The sequence below is a fragment of the Cucurbita moschata genome, unplaced genomic scaffold (assembly GCF_002738365.1).
Source record: "Cucurbita moschata cultivar Rifu unplaced genomic scaffold, Cmos_1.0 Cmo_Scf00034, whole genome shotgun sequence".
NCBI lineage: Eukaryota > Viridiplantae > Streptophyta > Magnoliopsida > Cucurbitales > Cucurbitaceae > Cucurbita > Cucurbita moschata.
Genome location: NW_019268550.1, coordinates 1648751 through 1668500, shown reverse-complemented (window position 1 = coordinate 1668500; position 19750 = coordinate 1648751). Strand labels below are relative to the sequence as shown.

Genomic DNA, 19750 nt, shown 5'->3' with positions numbered 1-19750 from the left:
AAATTTAATTTTATGCTTGCTCTCCAAGAAACTATGCTTTTTTACTGACATTGCCTTTTTAATTCTTACCATTTTAGAAAAAAGGGTAACTTTAATAAAAAGTAATTGTTTTATCAAAATTTGACTAAATTTCAATAATTATTTTTAAATAGTAAAATGCTAAATATAGAAGGAAAAATAAAAAACAAACAGATTAAAATAATATATCTTAATTTAGTATATAATTTATGTGAAAATTCTTTTTCATTAATTTATTTTAATAATTTTAATGTGACAATTATAATATTTATCTAATTTTAAAGCTGCATTTAATGAAATTGCAAATTTATAGTAAAAAATAAAAATAAAAAAAAATTTAACGTCCAATTTTCCACTCTGTTTTTTGTATTTTTCATATAATTTAAAAAAAAATTGTCCAATAAAATTAAAAGTTCAGATAAGTAATTAATTTACACCTAAAATGTAGGAATACTTTATTTTTATTTATTTTTTATTTTATTTTATTTTATTTTAGAAATTATTGGCTTTTTATTTCTTCCCTTTTTACCTAACCAAATAGATTATTACTTATTAGGGGATTTGGAAGGTAGGATTTGTTTATAGAGTTTGCCCTAATTTTCAATTTTCAATTTCCCTTTTTGCCCCTCATAGATATATTATTTATTGCTTTTGTTTCACTTAATTATTGTTAATAAAAATTATTAATTTCTCGAACATTTAATTTCGTGATATAAATTCCCGTAGAAGATGATTCATGTGCACCACGGCTCGTGTTAACATAAATATAAAAAGACATAAAATCCCACCTCTAATCTCCATTTTTTTTAATCGGGACGTGCATAAATTAAACTCTTGAGATATGTATCAGTGGGGGAAGAGAGAAGAAGACGATGATTTAGCTTGTGGGGTTCGGGTTTCTATTATTTTCCTCTTCCAAAATTTAAATTTTAAATTAAACACCAAATTGGGTTTCAATTAGGAAAATATTTGAAAAAAGTATAAGAAATTAATTTTTTTAATTAAATAAGTAAAAATAAAAAATCTAGAATAATGAATTTAAGACTTAATTAAAAAACTTTATTTGGTCTTACTAGAATGTTAAAAGTTATGGGCCCACCAAGTGAGCTCAAAATACTTGCAAGCCCAATCCAATGGCCCAATCAGATTGCATCACATTGACACGTAAGCCTAATTAAATATTGATCGTAATAAACATAGCCAGCCAAATCCTAATAATGACAGCTGGAAATCCTAAAAATTGGGAGAAAATAATTTATATAATTTTTTAAATTCAAGATAAATCGAGAATAATTTGACTCTTAGTTCGGTTATGTTTGGATTAATAACGTGGACATCGCATAGTACTAAGTAGCTTCATGTACTATGTCGTTTTGTGTAAATTATATTGAATATTAACTCGATTGATAATAACATATGTTGTTGTTTGAAATCAAAGGCTCAACGTGTTAGACGAACACAACTCTCCACAATGGTATGATATTATCTACTTTGAGTCGAAGTTGTCAAGAGTTTGCTCTGAGCTTCCCAAAAAGCCTCATGCGAAGATAGCATTCTTTGGTTATAAATTTATGATTCTTCCTTAAATTAGCTCACGTGTGACTTTGATTCATGAACCATCCTTGATGGAGGAGGAAAAATATGGTTTCGTCTTTATTTCTCAAGAGTCAAAGATCATGGTTGAAGAAATTGCAGACGTTCCAACCAATCGACGGAAATTTTCATTATGGGTTTGTCTGAATCCGGGTATCTTCTAAAATAGGCGGAAGACCCGGATATTATCTCTTCAATCCCTTGTTCGATTAACCCAAAATCATCCAGGTTCATTGTTCTTCTCCTCCGATTGGCTCAAATTTGACAAGATTCTTTACATTTCCTCACGGATTTCGATGTCGATCTAGATTTTTGGCTGACGAAGTGGAAATTTCACCCTTCATTTCTAACTTTCTTAAGCCCTCGAAGCAAAAGCCCGTCGGAGTTCGTCACTCTCTGCCGTTCCTTATGGCCTTCTCTGAGTTCCGTCCGCTTGATGAGAGCTCCCTGATTGAGTACATTAAGACTGTTCCTTCGCTGTCTGACAAGCTGGGTAATAAGTTCGATGATATTCAGATTAAGGAAATCGGAGATGGTAACCTTAATTTCGTTTACATAGTCTCGGGTTCATCTGGATCCTTTGTTATCAAGCAGGTGACCTAATTTCTTGTCATTTTAGCTTATGTGTTGAATTTCTGTTGCTATGGCTTGACTTGTTTGTTTGTGTTGGGGAAGTTTTGGGGTTTAGGGTTTATGTGGGTTGAAGAAAGATGATTATTAATTCATGTCTTCGAGTTTGATAGCTTAGTTGAGCTTGCTGAAGAGACCTAGACTGAGTTTGGGTAAATTTTGATCTTGAAAATTCTAAATACATTTCAGAATAAGTGTTTGTAGAGGCTTTCAGCAGTGCTTATAGATGAATGTTTCACCCAGAAACACTAGTTTTTAAGGTGGTTTCGAACTTTTTTCTGTGGGTTTTGAAATGTTTGTATGTTAGGGAGCTTCTTCATAACTTTGGCTGTTCTTGGAGGAGGTACTTTGTGATCTCACAAATCGGTTGGAGAGGAAAACGAAACATTTCTTATAAGGGTGTGGAAACTTGATGATACGTAATGAGTCAAGGTGGACAATATCTACTAGGGGTGGACTTGGACTGTTACTAATGGTATCAGAATCAGACATCGGGCGGTATGCCAACGAGGACACTGGCCCCAAGGGAGTGGATTGTGAGATCCCACATTGGTTGGAGAGGGAAACGAAACATTCCTCGTATGGGTGTGGAAACCTCTTCCTAGCAAACGCGTTTTAAAATCGTGAGGCTAATGACGATACGTAACGGATCAAAACGGACAATATCTGCTCGCAGTAGGCATGTACGGTTAGATACCCTGTTCTGGGAGGGATTTTATCATTTGAAGTCTGGTTTTCTTTATCATACAGGCTCTTCCCTACATTCGTTGCATAGGGGAATCATGGCCAATGACAAAGGAGCGAGCATATTTTGAGGCAGTGGCATTGAGAAAGCATGGACTTTTGTGCCCAAATCATGTGCCTGATGTTTATCACTTCGATCGTACCATGTCGTTGATTGGCATGCGTTACTTGGAACCTCCTCATATAATCCTGAGGAAAGGTTTGATCGCTGGAATTGAGTATCCATTGCTGGCAGATCACGTAACGGAATACATGGCGAAGACTCTCTTCGGCACGTCGATCCTTTATAATTCTACCACCGTGCACAAAGAATCCGGTACTTCCATGTTTTTGCTTGCCTATGAAGATGTTTTTAGTTACCATGTTAAGAAAAAGAGACAGGGTTATATAGCTTGCATACTTCATATGTGCAGTTGCAGAGTTCTGTGGGAATGTGGAGCTATGCAGGCTCACTGAGCAAGTTGTGTTTTCTGACCCATACAAAGTGTCTGAATACAATCGTTGGACATCACCGTATCTTGATCACGATGCCGAGGCTGTTAGAAACGACAACGATTTGAAGGTCGAGATTGCTGAGTTGAAAGCAAAGTATGTTATACTCTTCGTTTGCCGATTCTTTTCTCTCTTTCTGCTTGAAATTGTAAAATTTTTTTCTTTAATGAGTTGTATGGAAGTTGACTCAGATAATACATATGATGAGCTTGTATGTAACACCGTTAGTAGATATTATCCGTTTTAGCCCGTTACGTATCGCCGTCGGTCTCACGATTTTAGAACATGTCTGTTAGGAATGTATCGTTCCCCTCTCTAACCGATGTGGAATCTCACAATCCACTCACCTTAGAGTTCTGGTGTCTGACTCTGATAGCATTTGTAACAGCCCAAGCTCACATCTAACAACTAACGGTGGGGCTGTTACATTGTATGCATATATAAACTGTATATATGTTCGTGATGCTAGAATGTGACTCTAATAGGGAGATTTATTTATGATATGTGGCACTTGGGTTGTCTGTGCAGGTTTATAGAGAGAACCCAGGCGCTTGTTCATGGAGATCTTCACACAGGGTCCATTATGGTTACTCAAGAATCAACACAAGTTATAGATCCAGAGTTCGCATTCTATGGACCAATGGGATTCGATATCGGAGCATTTCTGGGGAACTTAATCTTGGCCTTCTTTTCACAAGATGGACATGCCGTGGAAGGCAACGATCGAAATGTAAGTATAAATCACAATCGAGACTGATAACGTTATCCATCCATAGTTTAGTGGATAAGACAGCTATTTACCATTGATCCGGTTCTTACTGACCATTGTCAATGTAATGCGATTCAGGCATACAAGGAGTGGATTCTGAGGACGATCGAAGAGACATGGAATCTGTTTCGTAAGAAGTTCGTGGGACTATGGGAGCTGCACAAGGATGGTCCTGGGGAGGCTTATCTCCCTGCCATTTACGACAACCCCGAGCTCCAGCAGCTGGTTCAGAACAAATATTTAACCGACTTGTTCCACGACAGCCTTGGTTTCGGAGCAGCTAAAATGATCAGGTTTAGTCTCAAATCTTAAATCAATCATCATCCAGCAGTCTTAATAAGTAAACTGCTCAATTCAAAACCCCTCTGTTATGTTATGTTATGACAGGAGAATAGTGGGAGTGGCTCATGTGGAAGACTTAGAATCAATCAGTGAGCCCAGCAAGCGCGCAGCCTGCGAGAGGCGAGCCCTTGAATTGGCTAAGTTACTTCTAAAGCAAAGGCGAAATTTCACTTCCATTTCTCAGGTCATTTCTGCCATTCGTGAACTCCATTAATCAATGCAATGCCTCATCGACCCCGAAAATGAAGCTGCTGGAATTCCCGATCATTCCCGACCCATGATTTCTCGAGTTTAGTTAAAATAAAATATGATCGGAGTTGCTACCACTATACTAATGCCCATCTTCTTCATTACTCTGCATTTTCAACTTGTTCTGTTCTTCAAAGTACTGGGTTTGTATTATTGAGAGAAGTTAGATATTGTTTGCAAATTCATGGACAATAAGCATTCCAAATACCAGCCAAAAAATGAATCAATTGCAGACAAAATTTACATTTTCATGTTCTTGGAATGTTCTGAATTTGTATGATTCAAAATTTGACATCCACGCAGGATGTCTGTCGTTTTACGTGGAACCCGACAGGCCTTCCGTTGTCAGCTTCGGTCCCAAGAAATGTTTCACTCTTCCGCACTGACAGGGAAACAAAACCTGTCATCTTAAATGATCTCTCAGTTCTTCCATGAATCATAATGTGACAAATTCGCAATCCCAGTGACGAACAATATGAACCACCAGATCTTCCCGGAATTTCCGTGGCTTCCATTTCTTCTATCTTGGCTCTCCCATCATCACCCATTCTTCTTTAAGAACACGAACCATGCTCTGTTTTCTTTTCAATTACTAACAATGGATGTCTGGTCTTGGATTTCTGAGCTCCCCAGCTCCGACGACTGGAACCAGTCCATTTCTGTCTTCCAACTCGCTAATCATGGAAACTCGGCGATTCACCTCACTGCCGAGCGCTCCACCGGCGCCGATTCCGATATGGTTCTTACCTTCGCCGTCACACTTAAGGGGTTCAGGTCGTTTAGCGAGAGCAAGACCTTGTGGGTTTCCAACACGTGTCCTCTGTCGTTGGAGAAGCCGTTCCTTCCTCTGGTTCTTCAACTTCTTCAAGAAATCATTTCCCGGTCGCCGGCCGGGCAGAAGAGCACCTGTCCCCGCTCTCGTCTACAGAAACTGAAACCCGACCCGGTTTCCTGGATTATGGACTCTCACTCGCCGGAATCTTTCTCCGGCTTCTTCAACCTTATTTTCCTCATCCGACTCTTTTGGGTCTGTGCTTGCGATGCTCCTGCTGAAATCGGCTCCTTCTACTTCGACTACTTGCTTTCCCCACACCTTGAAACTATGTCGTCGAACCACGCGCCGGTATTGCGAACGTTTCTAGTCACCATCGGCGTCGATGCTGAGCTCTGTTTCACTCGCACGCTCGGTTACGTGATAGCGAAATGGTTGATTCTCAGAGAAGTTGGCGTTGGGTTACAGACGCTAACCCACGCGCCGCCGCAACGAAGTCTGGGTTTCACCTACGCGACGGAGGCGCACGGCTTGTGGATTCTGAAAGGCCACGCGCCGGTTATGGGGATGAAGGTCACCCGCGCCGGTGGAAGCCGGAAATACCAGTTTCCCTTGATTGAAGCGAAAGAGTCAGCGTTGAGATACGCTCTGGCCCACCAACAGCTCGAGGCCGTCGTTCAGTTTGAATATTCCGTCCGGTACCACGACGGCTATGTCCACGTGGGTACACGTGTCGACAACATTAGGCTCCACGTGGCGAGATTAGCCCTGGGGAGCGTCGATGACGTGGAGTACGCAGAGGAGAGGCATTTCGTCTCTCGAGTTCGGGTATGGGTTGGGCCGGAAGTCGGGGCGAATTATGTCGGGGCGGTGAGTTTAGGGCGGTCGACGGAGAACGCCGAACGGGAGGTAAAAGTGCAGAAGATTCTGAAGGGCAGATTTGGAAAAACGAAAATGTCAACGGTGAAGGCGACGGCGAGGACGTCGACGAGGACGACGATGAAAAACTGGCGGTGGGACCAGGAGGCGGAAGGGAACGCGGCGGTGTTCGAGGCGGTGCTGTGCGACAACACGACGGGGAATGAGGTGTCGACGAAAAAGAATCCGAGTGGAAACGAGAACGGCGACGGCGGGGAGACCTTTCAGAATCGGTACAGTGGAACGAATCGGGCTTTCACGAAGACCGGAGGAGTGGTTTTCGCCGGCGACGAGTACGGGGAGGAGGTGGGATGGCGGCTGAGCAAAGAGACGGAAGGGAGTGTGCTAAAATGGCGAATTGGAGGCCAAATTTGGCTAAGTTATTGCCCAAATGAGATGAGAATTCCATATCATGAAACCAGGTGTGTGGAGTGGTGTGATGAGGTTGACTTGCCTTTAATTCCCACCAAATGAAACAAAAACCCTAATCTTGTAATTATTATCATCATTCCATGTAGCTTTAAATCATATACTCATGGCCTAGGGTTTCACTCTTATGTTCGTGATCTGATCGAATATATCGCTTGATAATTTTCATATGCGACCGTTTTTCTTTAAATGGGTAGCCTCAGGAACAGGGCTCGGAGCCCAAGCCCACATGCCCATAAACCCTAAACGAATCCAAAAGGGTAAAAAAGTCTTTTGTGCTCATTTCAATTCGAGACGAGAATTACAAAACGTTACCTAATGTGGAAGGGAACACCACAAGTCAACCACTGTCGAGCTATAAGGTTGTAGTTTCCTTTTTCGTAATTTTGGAAAGTTGAACATACCACGTCCAAGCATATAAATGAAAGATTCATCTGTAGTAACCTAGATGTTAGAGAGTGTTGAGCATAGAGACCTCTAGCGCCTTTTTTTGTAGCACTCCTATCTCTAAAAGGCAAGAGCGACGACCTAATTGGGCGTCCCTCCAAGATCCTCTGTAAACTTATGCTCGGAGAGGCCTTTGCTTTCATTTCTTAAAGATCAGAAGGTCACCCTCGAACCACATGGTATCACTACTTTATAGTATATTATCACACTAATGCGAGATCTTACCGTGCAAGAACATAGTTAACTCTTGTGCTAGTCGACATGCCCATCTCGACCGACACCTTCTCAATCAAATTCACTCGTCAACAAAAATACTTCCCGTTACAATACGTTACGATACCACATTAAATGAATAACAACCCTAAATCGAAAGAGAAAACCATAGGCATGTCAGTAGGTTTACCAAAACTATTACTCAATTATCCAACTTTAATAATAGCAACCTTCAATTTAATGATGCTAGTAAATTATTATTTATAATATAATCATAATTTATAAAAAAAATTAATTTTTTTTATTAATAAATATAGATTTTAAAACGTGTCGCACTCATTAGTATTTCTAGACTATGATTATTTACCATTACACATACAATTACCAATGCACCGTAATTAATAATTACATTAATTTTCTTCCACCAGAGATAAATTAAATAATTGTTCGAGATATTAGTGAAATAATTGACTTCCTTAATTTGAAAAATTTGATAATATATATATATATATTTACTAAAAGGTAAAAAAATATAAAATAATGTGTATATGTGGTTTATTGTACGTTAAATAATAATAATAATGACGTGTAAATTTTAACGAGAACTCCCTGATCACACATTCCCTCATCCATATATTCTTGAAGTATATTAAAAATTAAAGATTTTAATAAATACGCTACATTAAATGAAGTAACTTTATTTTATTTTATTATTTTTTTATGTAGCTATATGGTTGAAATATATTCGGTTAGGTAATGAAAATTAATGTAATGAAAATTAATGTGCTACATATACCTAAAAACTTAGGCAATTATTATTCAATTATATTCACGTCAAAAAGTTATACGCATTTAATCTTCGTTATTTTAACTCGTACTTCCTTCGTCAAATCAATTTAAATTATTTATTAACTATATGTTTTTAAAAATCAGCTCAAAATTATTTAAATAATATATTAAAAAAAAAAAAAAAACCATAGAGATAAGAAAAACATTCAACTACCTTGTCTTCAGTTCTTGTTTCCCTCTCATTCTGCCGTTTTCCACTTCGATTCTTCATGTTGCTTCGAACGATGAAGACCCATCTTCTTGCTGTGCTTCTGGTTCATCTTTGTTTCGCCTTTGCCATGGCGGAGAGCTCCGACCCTTTGAAGCTTACGTTTAATGGCTCCGCCAAGCACTGGACTGATGCCATTCCTCTTGGGAATGGGCGGCTTGGAGCGATGGTTTGGGGCGGTGTGGACACTGAGATTCTTCAGCTCAATGGTTTGGTCCCTTTGTGATGTATTGAATTTTAGTAAGTGAATGTAGAGTTTGAGTTTGACTTATGTGATGGAAATTGATGCAGAGGATACACTTTGGACCGGAACTCCTGCGGATTATACCAATCCAGATGCTCCTGTGGCTCTGAAAGAGGTTAGAAAGCTTGTTGATGATGGAAAATATGCTGAAGCTACTGAAGCCGCCGTCAAGCTGTCGGGAAATTTGTCTGATGTAATGCTTCTCAACCCCTTTTAATAAGATTTCTTAGTGCACATTGTGATCCTTTAATGAATTTACTCCCTCCCTGAAGCGGTTCTTAATGAATATTCTTTGTTGTTCTTTGCTATCTTTTTGTTTCCGGTCTCTAGTATGCTCGTCTCTTCCCACCGCTATCAGATATTGTCTTCTTTGAGCTTTCCCTCAAAGCTTAATGCGTCTAGAAGGAGAGATTTCCGAGCTCTTGTAAAGAATGTTTTGTTTCCCTCTCTAACTGATATGAGATCTCACAATCCATCCCCCTTCCGGGCCAATGTCCTTGCTAGCACTTATTCCATTCTTCAATTGACGTGAGATGCCCCAATCCACCTGCTTCAGGGCCAAATATCCTTTCTGGCACATTGCCTTGTGTCCACCCCCTCGGGGCCCAGCATCCTTGCTGGCACACCGCCTCGTGTCCACCCCTTCGAGGCCCAGTGTCCTTGCTGGCACACTGCAGTCCACTCCCCTTCGGAGCTCAGCCTCTTCGCTGGCACATCATCTGGTGTTTAGTGCTAATACCATTGTAATAGTCCAAGCCCAGCAAATATTGTCCTCTTTGGGTTTTCCCTTCTCGGCATCCCCTCAAGGCTTTAAAATTCATACGTTAGGGAGAGGTTTCCACACTCTTAGAAAAATGTTTCATTCCCCTCTCCAACCAATTTGAGATCTGACAATCCACCTCCCTTCGAGGTTTAGCATCCTCGCTGACACTCGTTCCCTCTCCAATCGATGTGGGATCTCACAATCCATCACCTCGGGGTCCAGCGTCTTCGCTAACACACCGCCCGATGTCCACCCACCTTCGGAGCTCATCATCCTCGCTGGCACATTATCCGGTGTCCACCCCCCATTCGAGACTCATCATCCTTGCTGGCACACCGCCTGGTGACCACCCCTTAGGGGCTCATTGTCCTCGCTGGCACACCGCCCGGTGTCTAGCTCTGATACCATTTGTAACGACTCAAGCCCACCGCTAGCAAATATTGTCCTTTTTGGGTTTTCCCATTCAGGCTTCGCCTCAAGGTTTTTATAACACGTATACTAGGAAGAAGTTTCCACACCTTTATAAAGAATATTTCGTAATATTTCGTTCCTTTGATCATGCAGGTTTATCAACTTCTGGGTGACATCAAACTTGAGTTTGATGCATCCCATCAATCATATACTCCAGAGACATATCATCGAGAATTAGACTTGAATACAGCCACAGCAAGAGTGAAATACTCAGTGGATGACATAGAATTTACAAGGGAACATTTTGCTTCTAATCCTGATCAAGTAATTGTAACCAAGATCTCTGCTACCAAACCAGGATCCTTGTCATTTTCAGTGTCCATGGATAGCAAGTTACATCACACCTCGCATGTAGTAGATGGCCAAAGTCTAATCATACTGCAGGGAAGCTGTCCAGGCCTGAGAATCCCACCAAAAATGGATTTAGATGACAATCCCAAGGGCATTCAATACTCTGCTGTTCTTAGCTTACAGGTTAATAATGGAAGTGGTGTAGTACACGATTTAGATGAAAAGAAGCTAAAGGTTAATGGCTCAGATTGGGCTGTGTTGCGTCTGGTGGCTTCATCTTCATTTAAAGGGCCATTTACAGAGCCTTCATTGTCTGGGAAGGATCCTTCTTCAGAGTCACTTGCTGCAATGATGAAGATTAAAAACATGTCTTATTTGGATCTTTATGGACGCCATTTGAATGACTATCAGAGTCTTTTTCATCGTGTTTCATTGCAGCTTTCAAAGGGCTCTAAGAATGGATCTTCTGGAAGGAAGGGAGTTAGAGTAGCTTCTACTGCTGAGAGAGTGAAGTCTTTTGGGAGTGATGAGGATCCAGCTTTGGTTGAGCTGCTATTCCAATATAGTCGGTATCTACTCATTTCTTGTTCAAGGCCTGGAACTCAGGTGGCAAATCTTCAAGGTATATGGAACAAGAACATCGCACCAGCATGGGAGTAAGTTTTTGGTTTTGTGTTTGTTTTTCAATAGTGAACCATGACTTTATCTCTCTCTCTCACTCGACCTACCTTTCTCTCGACCCTTTGGTTTGGTATTGTGAGATGTCACGTCGGTTGGAGAGGGGAACGAAGTATTCCTTAAAAGGGTGTGGAAACCTCTTTCTAGGGGATGCGTTTTAAAACCTTGAGGGAAGCCTGGAAGGGAAAGCTCAAAGAGGATAATATCTGCTAGTGGTGGACTTAGGTTGTTAGAAATGGTATTAGAGTCAGACACTGAGTGATGTGCTAACGAGGATGTTGGGCCTCCAAGGGGGTGGATTGTGAGATCCCATGTCGTTGGAGAGGGGAACGAAACATTCCTTATAAGGATGTGGAAACCTCTCTCTAGTGGACGAGTTTTAAAACTTTAAGGGGAAGCCTAGAAGGGAAAGCTCAAAGAGGACAATATCTGTTAGAGGTGGGCTTAGGTTGTTACAAATGGTATCAGAGTTAGACACCAAGCGGTGTGCCAGTGAGGACGCTGGGCTCTTAAGGGATGGTTTGTGAGATCCCACATCGGTTGGAGAGGGGAATGAAACATTCCTTATAAGGGTGTGGAATCCTCTCTAGTGGACACATTTTAAAATCTTGAGGGGAAGCTCAGAAGGGAAAGTCCAAAGAGAATAATATCTGCTGACGATGGGCTTAGGTCGTTACAAATGGTTATAGAGCTAGACACCAAACGGTGTGCCAACAAGGACGCTGAGCCCTTAAGGGGTGGTTTGTGAGATCCCACATCAGTTGGAGAGGGGAACGAAACATTCCTTATAAGGGTGTGGAATCCTCTCTCGTGGACACATTTTAAAATCTTGAGAGGAAGCCCGGAAGGGAAAGTCCAAAGAGAACAATATCTGCTAACGGTGGGCTTAGGTTGTTACAAATGGTATCAGAGCCAGACACCGCGCAGTAGGCCAACAAGGACGCTGGGTCCCCAAAGGGGTGGATTGTGAGATCCCACATCAGTTGAGGAGAGAAACGAAGCATTCCTTATAAGGATGTGAGAACCTCTCCCTAGTAGACGCGTTCTAAAACCGTGAGGCTAACGACCATACATAACGGGTCGAAGCCAACAATATCTATTAGCAGTAGACTATGCTTATCTGGTTCCCCTTTTCTTTTCTACCAGTGGTGCTCCACACTTGAACATCAATCTCCAAATGAACTATTGGCCCTCCCTTCCATGCAACCTCAAGGAGTGCCAGGAACCATTGTTTGATTTCACATCCTTCTTGTCTGTCAATGGACGCAAGACAGCAAAAGTAAGCATCTTTACCTCTGATAGCATCCAAGCCATCACAAGATTTCCATCATAGGGAAGAAACATTCTCAACCTTGTCTGTTTCATTGACCTCACCTGTTCTTGAACATTATAGGTGAACTATGAAGCAAATGGTTGGGTAGCTCATCAAGTGTCAGACATCTGGGCAAAAAGCTCTCCGGATCAAGGGCAGGCCGTTTGGGCTCTATGGCCAATGGGTGGAGCTTGGCTCTGTACCCATCTGTGGGAGCATTACACATACACAATGGACAAGGTAAGTTCTTGCTTGTCCTTTGTACTGCAAATTCATAAGCTGTCACCTCTAAATGGAACTTTTGGTGCAGAATTTCTTAAGAAACAAGGCATACCCTTTGATGGAAGGATGCACATCGTTTCTGCTGGATTGGCTAATAGATGGCAAGAATGGATATCTAGAAACAAACCCATCGACATCCCCAGAGCACATGTTTATAGCTCCTGATGGTAAGCCTGCTAGTGTGAGCTACTCAACAACAATGGATATTGCTATCATAAAGGAGGTTTTCTCAGCCATCATAGCTGCTGCAGAGGTGAAGCTTGAACTGAAACCTTTTTTTACTTCATGTACTGCACGGATTTGTTTATGTTTTTCTTTACAGATTCTAGGAAGAAGCAAGGATGCTATTATTGACAAGGTTCGGAAGGCTGAAGCTAGGCTATTGCCTTATAAGATAGCTAGAGATGGTTCTCTTATGGAATGGGTATGTAAGTATCTCGTCTCTTAACCAAGAACATTGAAGAACTAACTATCTACACCGCCCTAACTCGACTAACCCGACTAACTTGACGACGTTTCTTGGTTAGGCTATTGATTTTGAGGACCAAGAAGTGCATCATCGACATGTATCACACCTGTTTGGGCTGTATCCAGGACACACCATATCTGTTGAGAGAACTCCCAACATTTCGGAAGCTGCAAATAATACTCTTCATAAGAGAGGTTTCTATTTGTCAACCAAATTCTTTTCTTCTACTTTAGGCTTTATAGACATAGGGTGCTCTAGATTATCTCGTGCCAATGAAGTGAGATCCCACATCGGTTAGAGAAGGAAACGAAGCATTCTTTATAAGGGTGAAGAAACCTCTCCCTAGCGGACGCGTTTTAAAACCTTGAGAAGCTCGGGAGGGAAAGCCCAAAGGGACAATATCTGCTAGTGGTGGGCTTGGGTTGTTGCAAATGGTATTAGAGCCAAACACCAAGCGGTGTGCCAGTGAGGACGTTGGGGCTCGAAGGAGAGTGGATTATGAGATCCCACATCGGTTGGGAGTAGAACGAAGCATTCTTTATAAGGATGTGGAAACCTCTCCCTAGCAAACGCGTTTTAAAAACCTTGAGGGAAAGTCTGAAATGGAAAGCTAAAAAAAGACAATATCTATTAGCTTGATCACTGCACAAAACAACTGTGGTTCATGTGAAACAGGAGAGGAAGGTCCAGGATGGTCGACTGTGTGGAAGATCGCGCTATGGGCTCGTCTTTGGAACGGTGAGCACGCATACCGAATGGTGAAGCATTTGTTCGAGCTCGTGGATCCAGAGCATGAAAGTGATTATGAAGGTGGCCTGTACAGCAATTTGTTCACTGCTCATCCCCCTTTCCAAATAGATGCCAACTTTGGGTAAGCTCAAATGAAACACTATCCTTTCTAGCTACATAGTTTACCTGATCATTGCCTGCTCCTTCTGTTGGGCTATCCAGATTCTCAGCTGCCATTGCTGAAATGCTGGTCCAGAGCACTGTCAAGGACCTGTACTTGCTTCCTGCTCTTCCCGGTGATGTCTGGTCCGACGGTTGCGTTAAAGGCTTGAAGGCGCGGGGTGGCTTGACGGTAAACATCTGCTGGAAGGGAGGCGATCTCGACGAGGTCGGTGTTTGGTCGTCGGAACAAATTTCGGTTACAACATTACACTACAGAGGGAGTAAAGTAGCAGCAAATTTAACATCTGGTAAACTCTACACTTTCAATAAGCTGTTGAAATGTGTTGGAACATGCTCTCTTCTACCAAACAGCAATGGGTTTCCAAATCCTTGAAGCACATGTTCTTTGATGATTCTTTCTGTAACATGAAAGGTTTCCAAATCCTTAAATATAATTTCTAAGTTTGTTCGGCCACAAACACTGCCTGCACATGCATGTTCAACCATCTGCAACATAACAACGTTGGATCTCAACGTCATCTCGGTTCCCAACATGACCCATGCATCCTCATGTCATCCCATGTCTTGGGACAGCTCAACCATCTTGATTTGCTCGAACACATTCGTCGGGGACTGACCTATGTGTCGATCCTCATCAGGACATCCCAAACATCCATTCATCTAGGTTTTCTCAAACATTGAACGCTCTTGTGTCCATGTTAAACAATCTACGATATACGTTTTAAATAGCGAGTGCATAACCTAACCTCCAGGCTACATGTTGACTAGCTTCATAGTACTTAAAACCCTCGCACTGCTACACTCCGCCTTCGTCGCATCTTTCTCAATTTTCATTAAAGAAGAAATGGCTTGGCGCTCTTCTGGATCTCTATCTCGCGCGCTCATTTCCTCTGTTAGGTCTTCTTCTCTCCGATCGTCTCCTTCTCTTCCTCGGCTTCGCCTGCCACCTCTCACCGCTCGACCTCGCCTTTCATTTTCGACTTCCAGGTACTACACAAGTTTCTAGACTCGCGGCTTGGTTTCCTTGCGAAACGAATCGACGAACGAATTACTGAGGAATAAATGCCGTTGAATTGTGATTTATTTGATGCTCGATGTTCGTTCTTTTTGCCGTGTTGATCTCTGTTTACTATTGATTTCGGCTTTTGTAAATTTAGAATCATTTGGAGGTTGAATTTCTGTTGTTTATGTTTTTATCTTAATTTCAGATTAATTTTAATGCATTTTGAAGTTTTTGTTATCTGTGAAGTTATTTGTGATTGCGTTGTAAAAGAGTTGCATAAAGCTTGTTAGCAATTATCCTTTACATTCCGACGCAACACTAGACTCGACCATTTTTCAGAATTATCACCGCAGGAAACAGCCTATCAAGTTTCTTATTATCTTAATTAAGGCCTTCTCAACTCTGCTGAGCTCAAAGGTTAATCACACGAACAGGAACCCCACCAATATTTCCAGAGTCTTCCCTATTCCATCTGATTTTTGAAAAATTCATCACATTATTACTTATGATCTTGTCTCTCTCTTGATCATCTTTGATTGGAAGGCTCTTTTCTGAGGTGCTTGATTGCAAATTTCTCGATTTCTTTCGTGAGCTGGTGCCACAGTTTACTCGTTTTTGTTTCAAATTGTCGTTTCCAGGAATTTGGGAGAACTGGGATGCACACAGTCTCTTCTGCCCATGCACAGCATCATGGGTGCTACCTGCCTGACATCACACCTCTGTGTTAGCGCGCGGGCTTTTTGCGAGCTTTCTCATGGTACCTTCTGCCGTACTTGTCAGGATCGCTAGTATCCTTCTGTGAGTTTTGTTTATAGGAAACATGAAAAACATATTGGAATCGTTTCTTCGTAAAGTCATTATTTAGTGCGACCATCGCTATAATCATCACGATGTCATAACTTGTCAGTGAATTTGTGTTTGGATCATATGATGTGGCATTACTTATACCATTAAAATGTGATTTGGTAAGAAGAAATTGGATTGGGATGATAGGAAGGAATGGAAAAGATGGGTGATGCACGAGGACATTCTATTATTGGCAAGCCGGAGATCGTCACAACAGTTGTAGGTCCCTTTTCTGACATTTTTATTCAGTTCCCCTTAATTTCCACTTTGTAGTAGTATTTTTTTGTGTTCTTTTCTAAAGTTCATAAGAAAAAAAGATATCTGAAGTGGCGCTGGAGAATTTATGTTGTTGAGGTGGGGGCAAGAAGAAGATGTTTGATCCTGTTTAGTGAATTAACTTCTTTTAGTTGTCAATTTATTCACTTCCATCAATGGAAAAAGTGAAGAATTATTGAGTCAGGGAACTCGCTCACTTAAATTCTCTCAGAAGAATGTGTTTGAGGTTGATGCGGGTGTACGTACATCTTTCAAGATTACTATCAAGGATGATGTTCAAAGCATCTGCCATGATGGATGATACTTCATCTCAGTCATATGCATAAAGCTTTTGAGCTGACCTTTCTCGTTTCTTCGCTAGAAAACCTGTTCTGTACTGATAAGCTGCACATAAAAGTACCCATGGGTTCAGGAGGTTGATAGCCTGCTTGCACACTATGTTTGTTACTGGGTCCATAAGCTGAACTGAAACTAATACAAGCTCTGTTGAGGATTATCGAGAGCTCCAATACTATCTCCATTGGTATGAGGTCTTTTGGGGAATCCCAAAGCAAAGCCATGAGAGCTTATGCTCAAAGTGGACAATATCATACTATCGTGGAGAATCGTAATTCCTAACAAGCTCTGTGTTCATAGTCTAAATCTTACACAAATCTTATTCATTTGTTAGGGCGTGATTATACCACGAAGGTTGATCCTTTGTACCCTCTGTTTTATTATTATATTTAATATTTTCTTGGTATGTGCCTAGGATTCCCTTTCTTCTCCTCTAGGTTTTCCTGGATTAGAGAAGTTTGGTTCTTTGTCTGATTTGTGCTAATCATTTTTTAATTTCTGGCAGTGGTAGTCTATATGTGATACAATGTAGCGCAGGATATTTTCTACGGGTGATATGTTTGTGATGTACACTTTCAGAGCCATGAAGCATTTTATCATTAAACCTGGCGTAGTTTAATAAAGAATTCAAATAAAAGTTAAGGTGTTCGTGTGTTATCAAGTTCTTATATGCTTTTCCATTTTGTTTTACATTGCAGGTACTTGAGTGATCTCCAGTAGAAGCACACATGTGAGCAATTCTATGTGGGGTGAAGTTGGGTAGAGAGAGAGAGAGAGAGTTTCTGGTAACTTTATTTGGTATGTGGATGTAATAACAAAATATTTCTAGCTGTTCAGGGAATTCATCCTATTGATTCCCATAAATTATCAAATACTTTTGGAAGATGTATGCCTTTTTCATAAGGTTATGTGTGTTTTTACACACTAAAGGTTTCATTTTTCATATATTCAATTGTAAGTGAATTATATTTGTTCATGGGATATGGAACTTTTGAAGCACCAATTAGAGTCGAGCGTGTCGCCGTTTGAAGGGAACAGTTCAAATCACATATCCAATAATCGACACGAAGTAGAATCATGTATGGTTTCTAAATGCTTGTCTGTATTCAGCTTTCAAGGGTTTTAAAATGTGATTGGTGTTTTGAGTGGCTGTTGTAGCTCTGCTCATATTTGAAATCCTTGTTGTAGGTGGGAGCGCAATAGCAACAGGCACATGGGATTGCCGAAGCCGATTTTGATTGACACTAACATATCATGTTTATAAAGCCAGGTTTATGGTTTATGGTTTTATTTGGTCCACAATGTAATGTAAATTCATGTATGGCTGCTTGCAGGTGCACTTGGAGATCTTTATTGATTTCTACGGCCCATAACCTAAGCTTAGCTGGTGGTGTTGTTTCCTACAATCTGGACTGGCCCCCTCCTGCTTCCTTTGATAAAAACTTGTCAGGAAACCCAAAATACTACCTGCTATTCAACAATGGGGACCTTCAAACCCCATCACTATTCTTCCCCCCACCCTCCATAAGGAACTTGATTGGAAATGGTAACAGAGTAAGGACAGAAATGGTCTCTCCAGTCTCGATCTATGGCCCCATCTAAGGTTTTAATGTTCATTTGCAGCAACAAGTCTTGGAAAACGGGCTGAGTTTGAAGATTCCTCCTTAAGGATTCAGGTTTTTCTTCAAACAATTTTTTGATTATTTCCTCTTAGCTACAATTCCTTTACCTTAGAAGTAACTGAGCTTCTAGCTACAACGTAAAAAGCTGATTTTTTTTTTGGGCTAATTGATGTTCATAGTGGAAGGGTTAAGTCAGTGGCAGGAAGAATGGAGAGATTTTTCAATCACAAATTGTAAAATTCTCTCTCTCTCACGACTGTATATCTAATATACAGAAGAGGACTGTTCTGAACCCCAGTTAGAAAGTAAGTGCACTTAAAAAGTATGAGAGAATCCACTTGACTTTCCTTCACTGCTTGCATGATCATCATCCCCATGATTTACGAACCCTTTATTTCAAGCTTAGCTTCTACTATAGTGTCATCAAACAGTAACTCACATTTTCCATCATATTTAATCGCACTGTCGAGATAATGCAATTCTGTGTTCTTTGATCAGAGTGGTTGTCAAGCTTTCTTTAAAATGCCTTAGTTGATGCCTCATGATTCAACCTTTTGAGGTCAAGTTTATCCATTAATATTATTACTCTTTGCCACAAATTCCTTACTGAATTTTGGTTGAATGGATTCTTACCTTCTACTTGTAACGTTTCTTGACAGGTTTTTTCTTTTTGACAGTCTTCTGAGGCAAGTCTCCCTACATTGCCTTTTATTTCACATTCACTTTTACATGTAAAGGTATTCATAATCTATTCTCCCACTATTTACATTTGCTTAAGAATATCTATACTATATTTCACTTTTTTGTCATGAGCAATGCTGTCATCCAGAGAAAACAACTCACACAAGTTCTAGTCAATTCACTCTTAAGACACGAAATAAAGCAACGAGCAAATCGAACAGAATTAGACAACATTAGTTAAGTTCATGAAGGGTAAAGATCCAAATGTCCTCTTCCCCTTTCTCCTCACCAGGAGACAGGAAGAGAAAGATCCTGTCTTAGCCTAGCCTAAAGTTTTGCAGACAAGATCACATGAGTAAGTACTTCCAATTTCCTGCCCAAATTCAATAGCTAACTTGTAATAAGAAAAAACAAGCAAACCTCAACATAGAAGACAAACTAACCAATTCAGGGTTATCCATATTGCATAAATAAAAGTGGAAGAAATAAGTACCTTCCCTTTCTTATCCTTCCACCGCCCCCTCAAGAAATAAATACAGAAGTACCAATCAAATATTATTTAGAAACATTACCCTTCACTAGCCAAAAGACCCATCTTTTCTTTGTGGGGGTACCATCCCTTTCCATGGGAGTATAATGGAAAGAAAGAACTTATTAGCAATGCATACAAAGGTGGCCCTTCAGTGGATTTCCCCTGTAGAAGGCATGTGATTAGGCTGAATGAATGCTTATGAAAAGGGTATAATAAAACTTAGTCATCATTATCCTAATCATGTACAATTAGGTCAACATGCAAAGCCATCTATATCTAATAAAGATGCTTAAACCACTATTATCTGCTTTGTGTGATGCTTCTTCTCACAACCTTTTTTTTTTTTTTTTTTTTTTTTT

The 19750-nt window shown here is 40.6% G+C and overlaps 5 protein-coding genes and 1 long non-coding RNA gene across 34 annotated transcripts in view; 5 read left to right on the top strand and 1 right to left on the bottom strand.

The window, feature by feature from the left end:
- Positions 1-1713: 1713 nt before the first annotated feature.
- On the top strand, positions 1714-5084 carry LOC111430689 (methylthioribose kinase). The gene is made up of 6 exons (XM_023067055.1): positions 1714-2205; positions 2992-3301; positions 3399-3573; positions 4006-4207; positions 4325-4539; positions 4634-5084. The coding sequence occupies exons 1-6, from the start codon at positions 2020-2022 to the stop codon at positions 4800-4802; spliced, it is 1257 nt and encodes a 418-aa protein (XP_022922823.1). The 5' UTR covers positions 1714-2019; the 3' UTR covers positions 4803-5084.
- Positions 5085-5290: 206 nt separating this feature from the next.
- LOC111430688 lies at positions 5291-7127 on the top strand. Its single transcript, XM_023067054.1, has one exon. It carries the CDS (start codon positions 5313-5315, stop codon positions 6999-7001), a length of 1689 nt encoding a protein of 562 aa, XP_022922822.1. The 5' UTR covers positions 5291-5312; the 3' UTR covers positions 7002-7127.
- A 1483-nt stretch (positions 7128-8610) lies between these two features.
- On the top strand, positions 8611-14499 carry LOC111430687 (alpha-L-fucosidase 2-like). Its single transcript, XM_023067053.1, has 10 exons — positions 8611-8882; positions 8965-9110; positions 10245-11098; positions 12267-12399; positions 12514-12672; positions 12743-12967; positions 13037-13138; positions 13242-13377; positions 13859-14054; positions 14135-14499. Exons 1-10 carry the CDS (start codon positions 8675-8677, stop codon positions 14466-14468), a joined length of 2493 nt encoding a protein of 830 aa, XP_022922821.1. The 5' UTR covers positions 8611-8674; the 3' UTR covers positions 14469-14499.
- Positions 14500-14829: 330 nt separating this feature from the next.
- LOC111430696 lies at positions 14830-17437 on the top strand. Of its 4 annotated transcripts, none has more exons than XM_023067064.1 (4): positions 14835-15082; positions 15737-15855; positions 16092-16163; positions 16261-16701. In XM_023067064.1, exons 1-3 carry the CDS (start codon positions 14853-14855, stop codon positions 16112-16114), a joined length of 372 nt encoding a protein of 123 aa, XP_022922832.1. In that variant the 5' UTR covers positions 14835-14852; the 3' UTR covers positions 16115-16163; positions 16261-16701. The 4 variants fall into 4 exon arrangements, with proteins under 4 accessions (XP_022922830.1, XP_022922833.1, XP_022922832.1 ...); XM_023067063.1 differs by lacking the exon at positions 16261-16701 and adding an exon at positions 17255-17437 and having other exon boundaries at positions 14836-15082; XM_023067065.1 differs by lacking the exons at positions 16092-16163; positions 16261-16701 and adding an exon at positions 17255-17437 and having other exon boundaries at positions 14832-15082.
- A 14-nt stretch (positions 17438-17451) lies between these two features.
- Positions 17452-19750, top strand: part of LOC111430694 — a 3452-nt gene continuing 1153 nt past the window's right edge. Inside the window, exons 1-5 of one of the 26 annotated variants that reach the window (XR_002708374.1) lie at positions 17452-17635; positions 17745-18102; positions 18180-18232; positions 18677-18737; positions 18838-19214. Coding sequence is in view for 1 of the 26 variants with exons in the window: in XM_023067060.1 (XP_022922828.1) it covers positions 17811-18102; positions 18180-18232; positions 18856-18915 (405 nt within the window). In the remaining 25 variants the exon portion in view is untranslated. Of the gene's footprint in view, positions 17636-17744; positions 18738-18837; positions 19215-19750 lie in introns of all 26 variants that reach the window. The other 25 variants (XR_002708369.1, XR_002708373.1, XR_002708368.1 and 22 more) reach the window with 25 other exon arrangements.
- The window catches only part of LOC111430697, a 1333-nt gene continuing 871 nt past the window's right edge, over positions 19289-19750 (bottom strand). The window contains exon 2 of the long non-coding RNA XR_002708377.1: positions 19289-19553. This is a non-coding gene — a long non-coding RNA (uncharacterized LOC111430697). The remainder of the gene's footprint in view (positions 19554-19750) is intronic.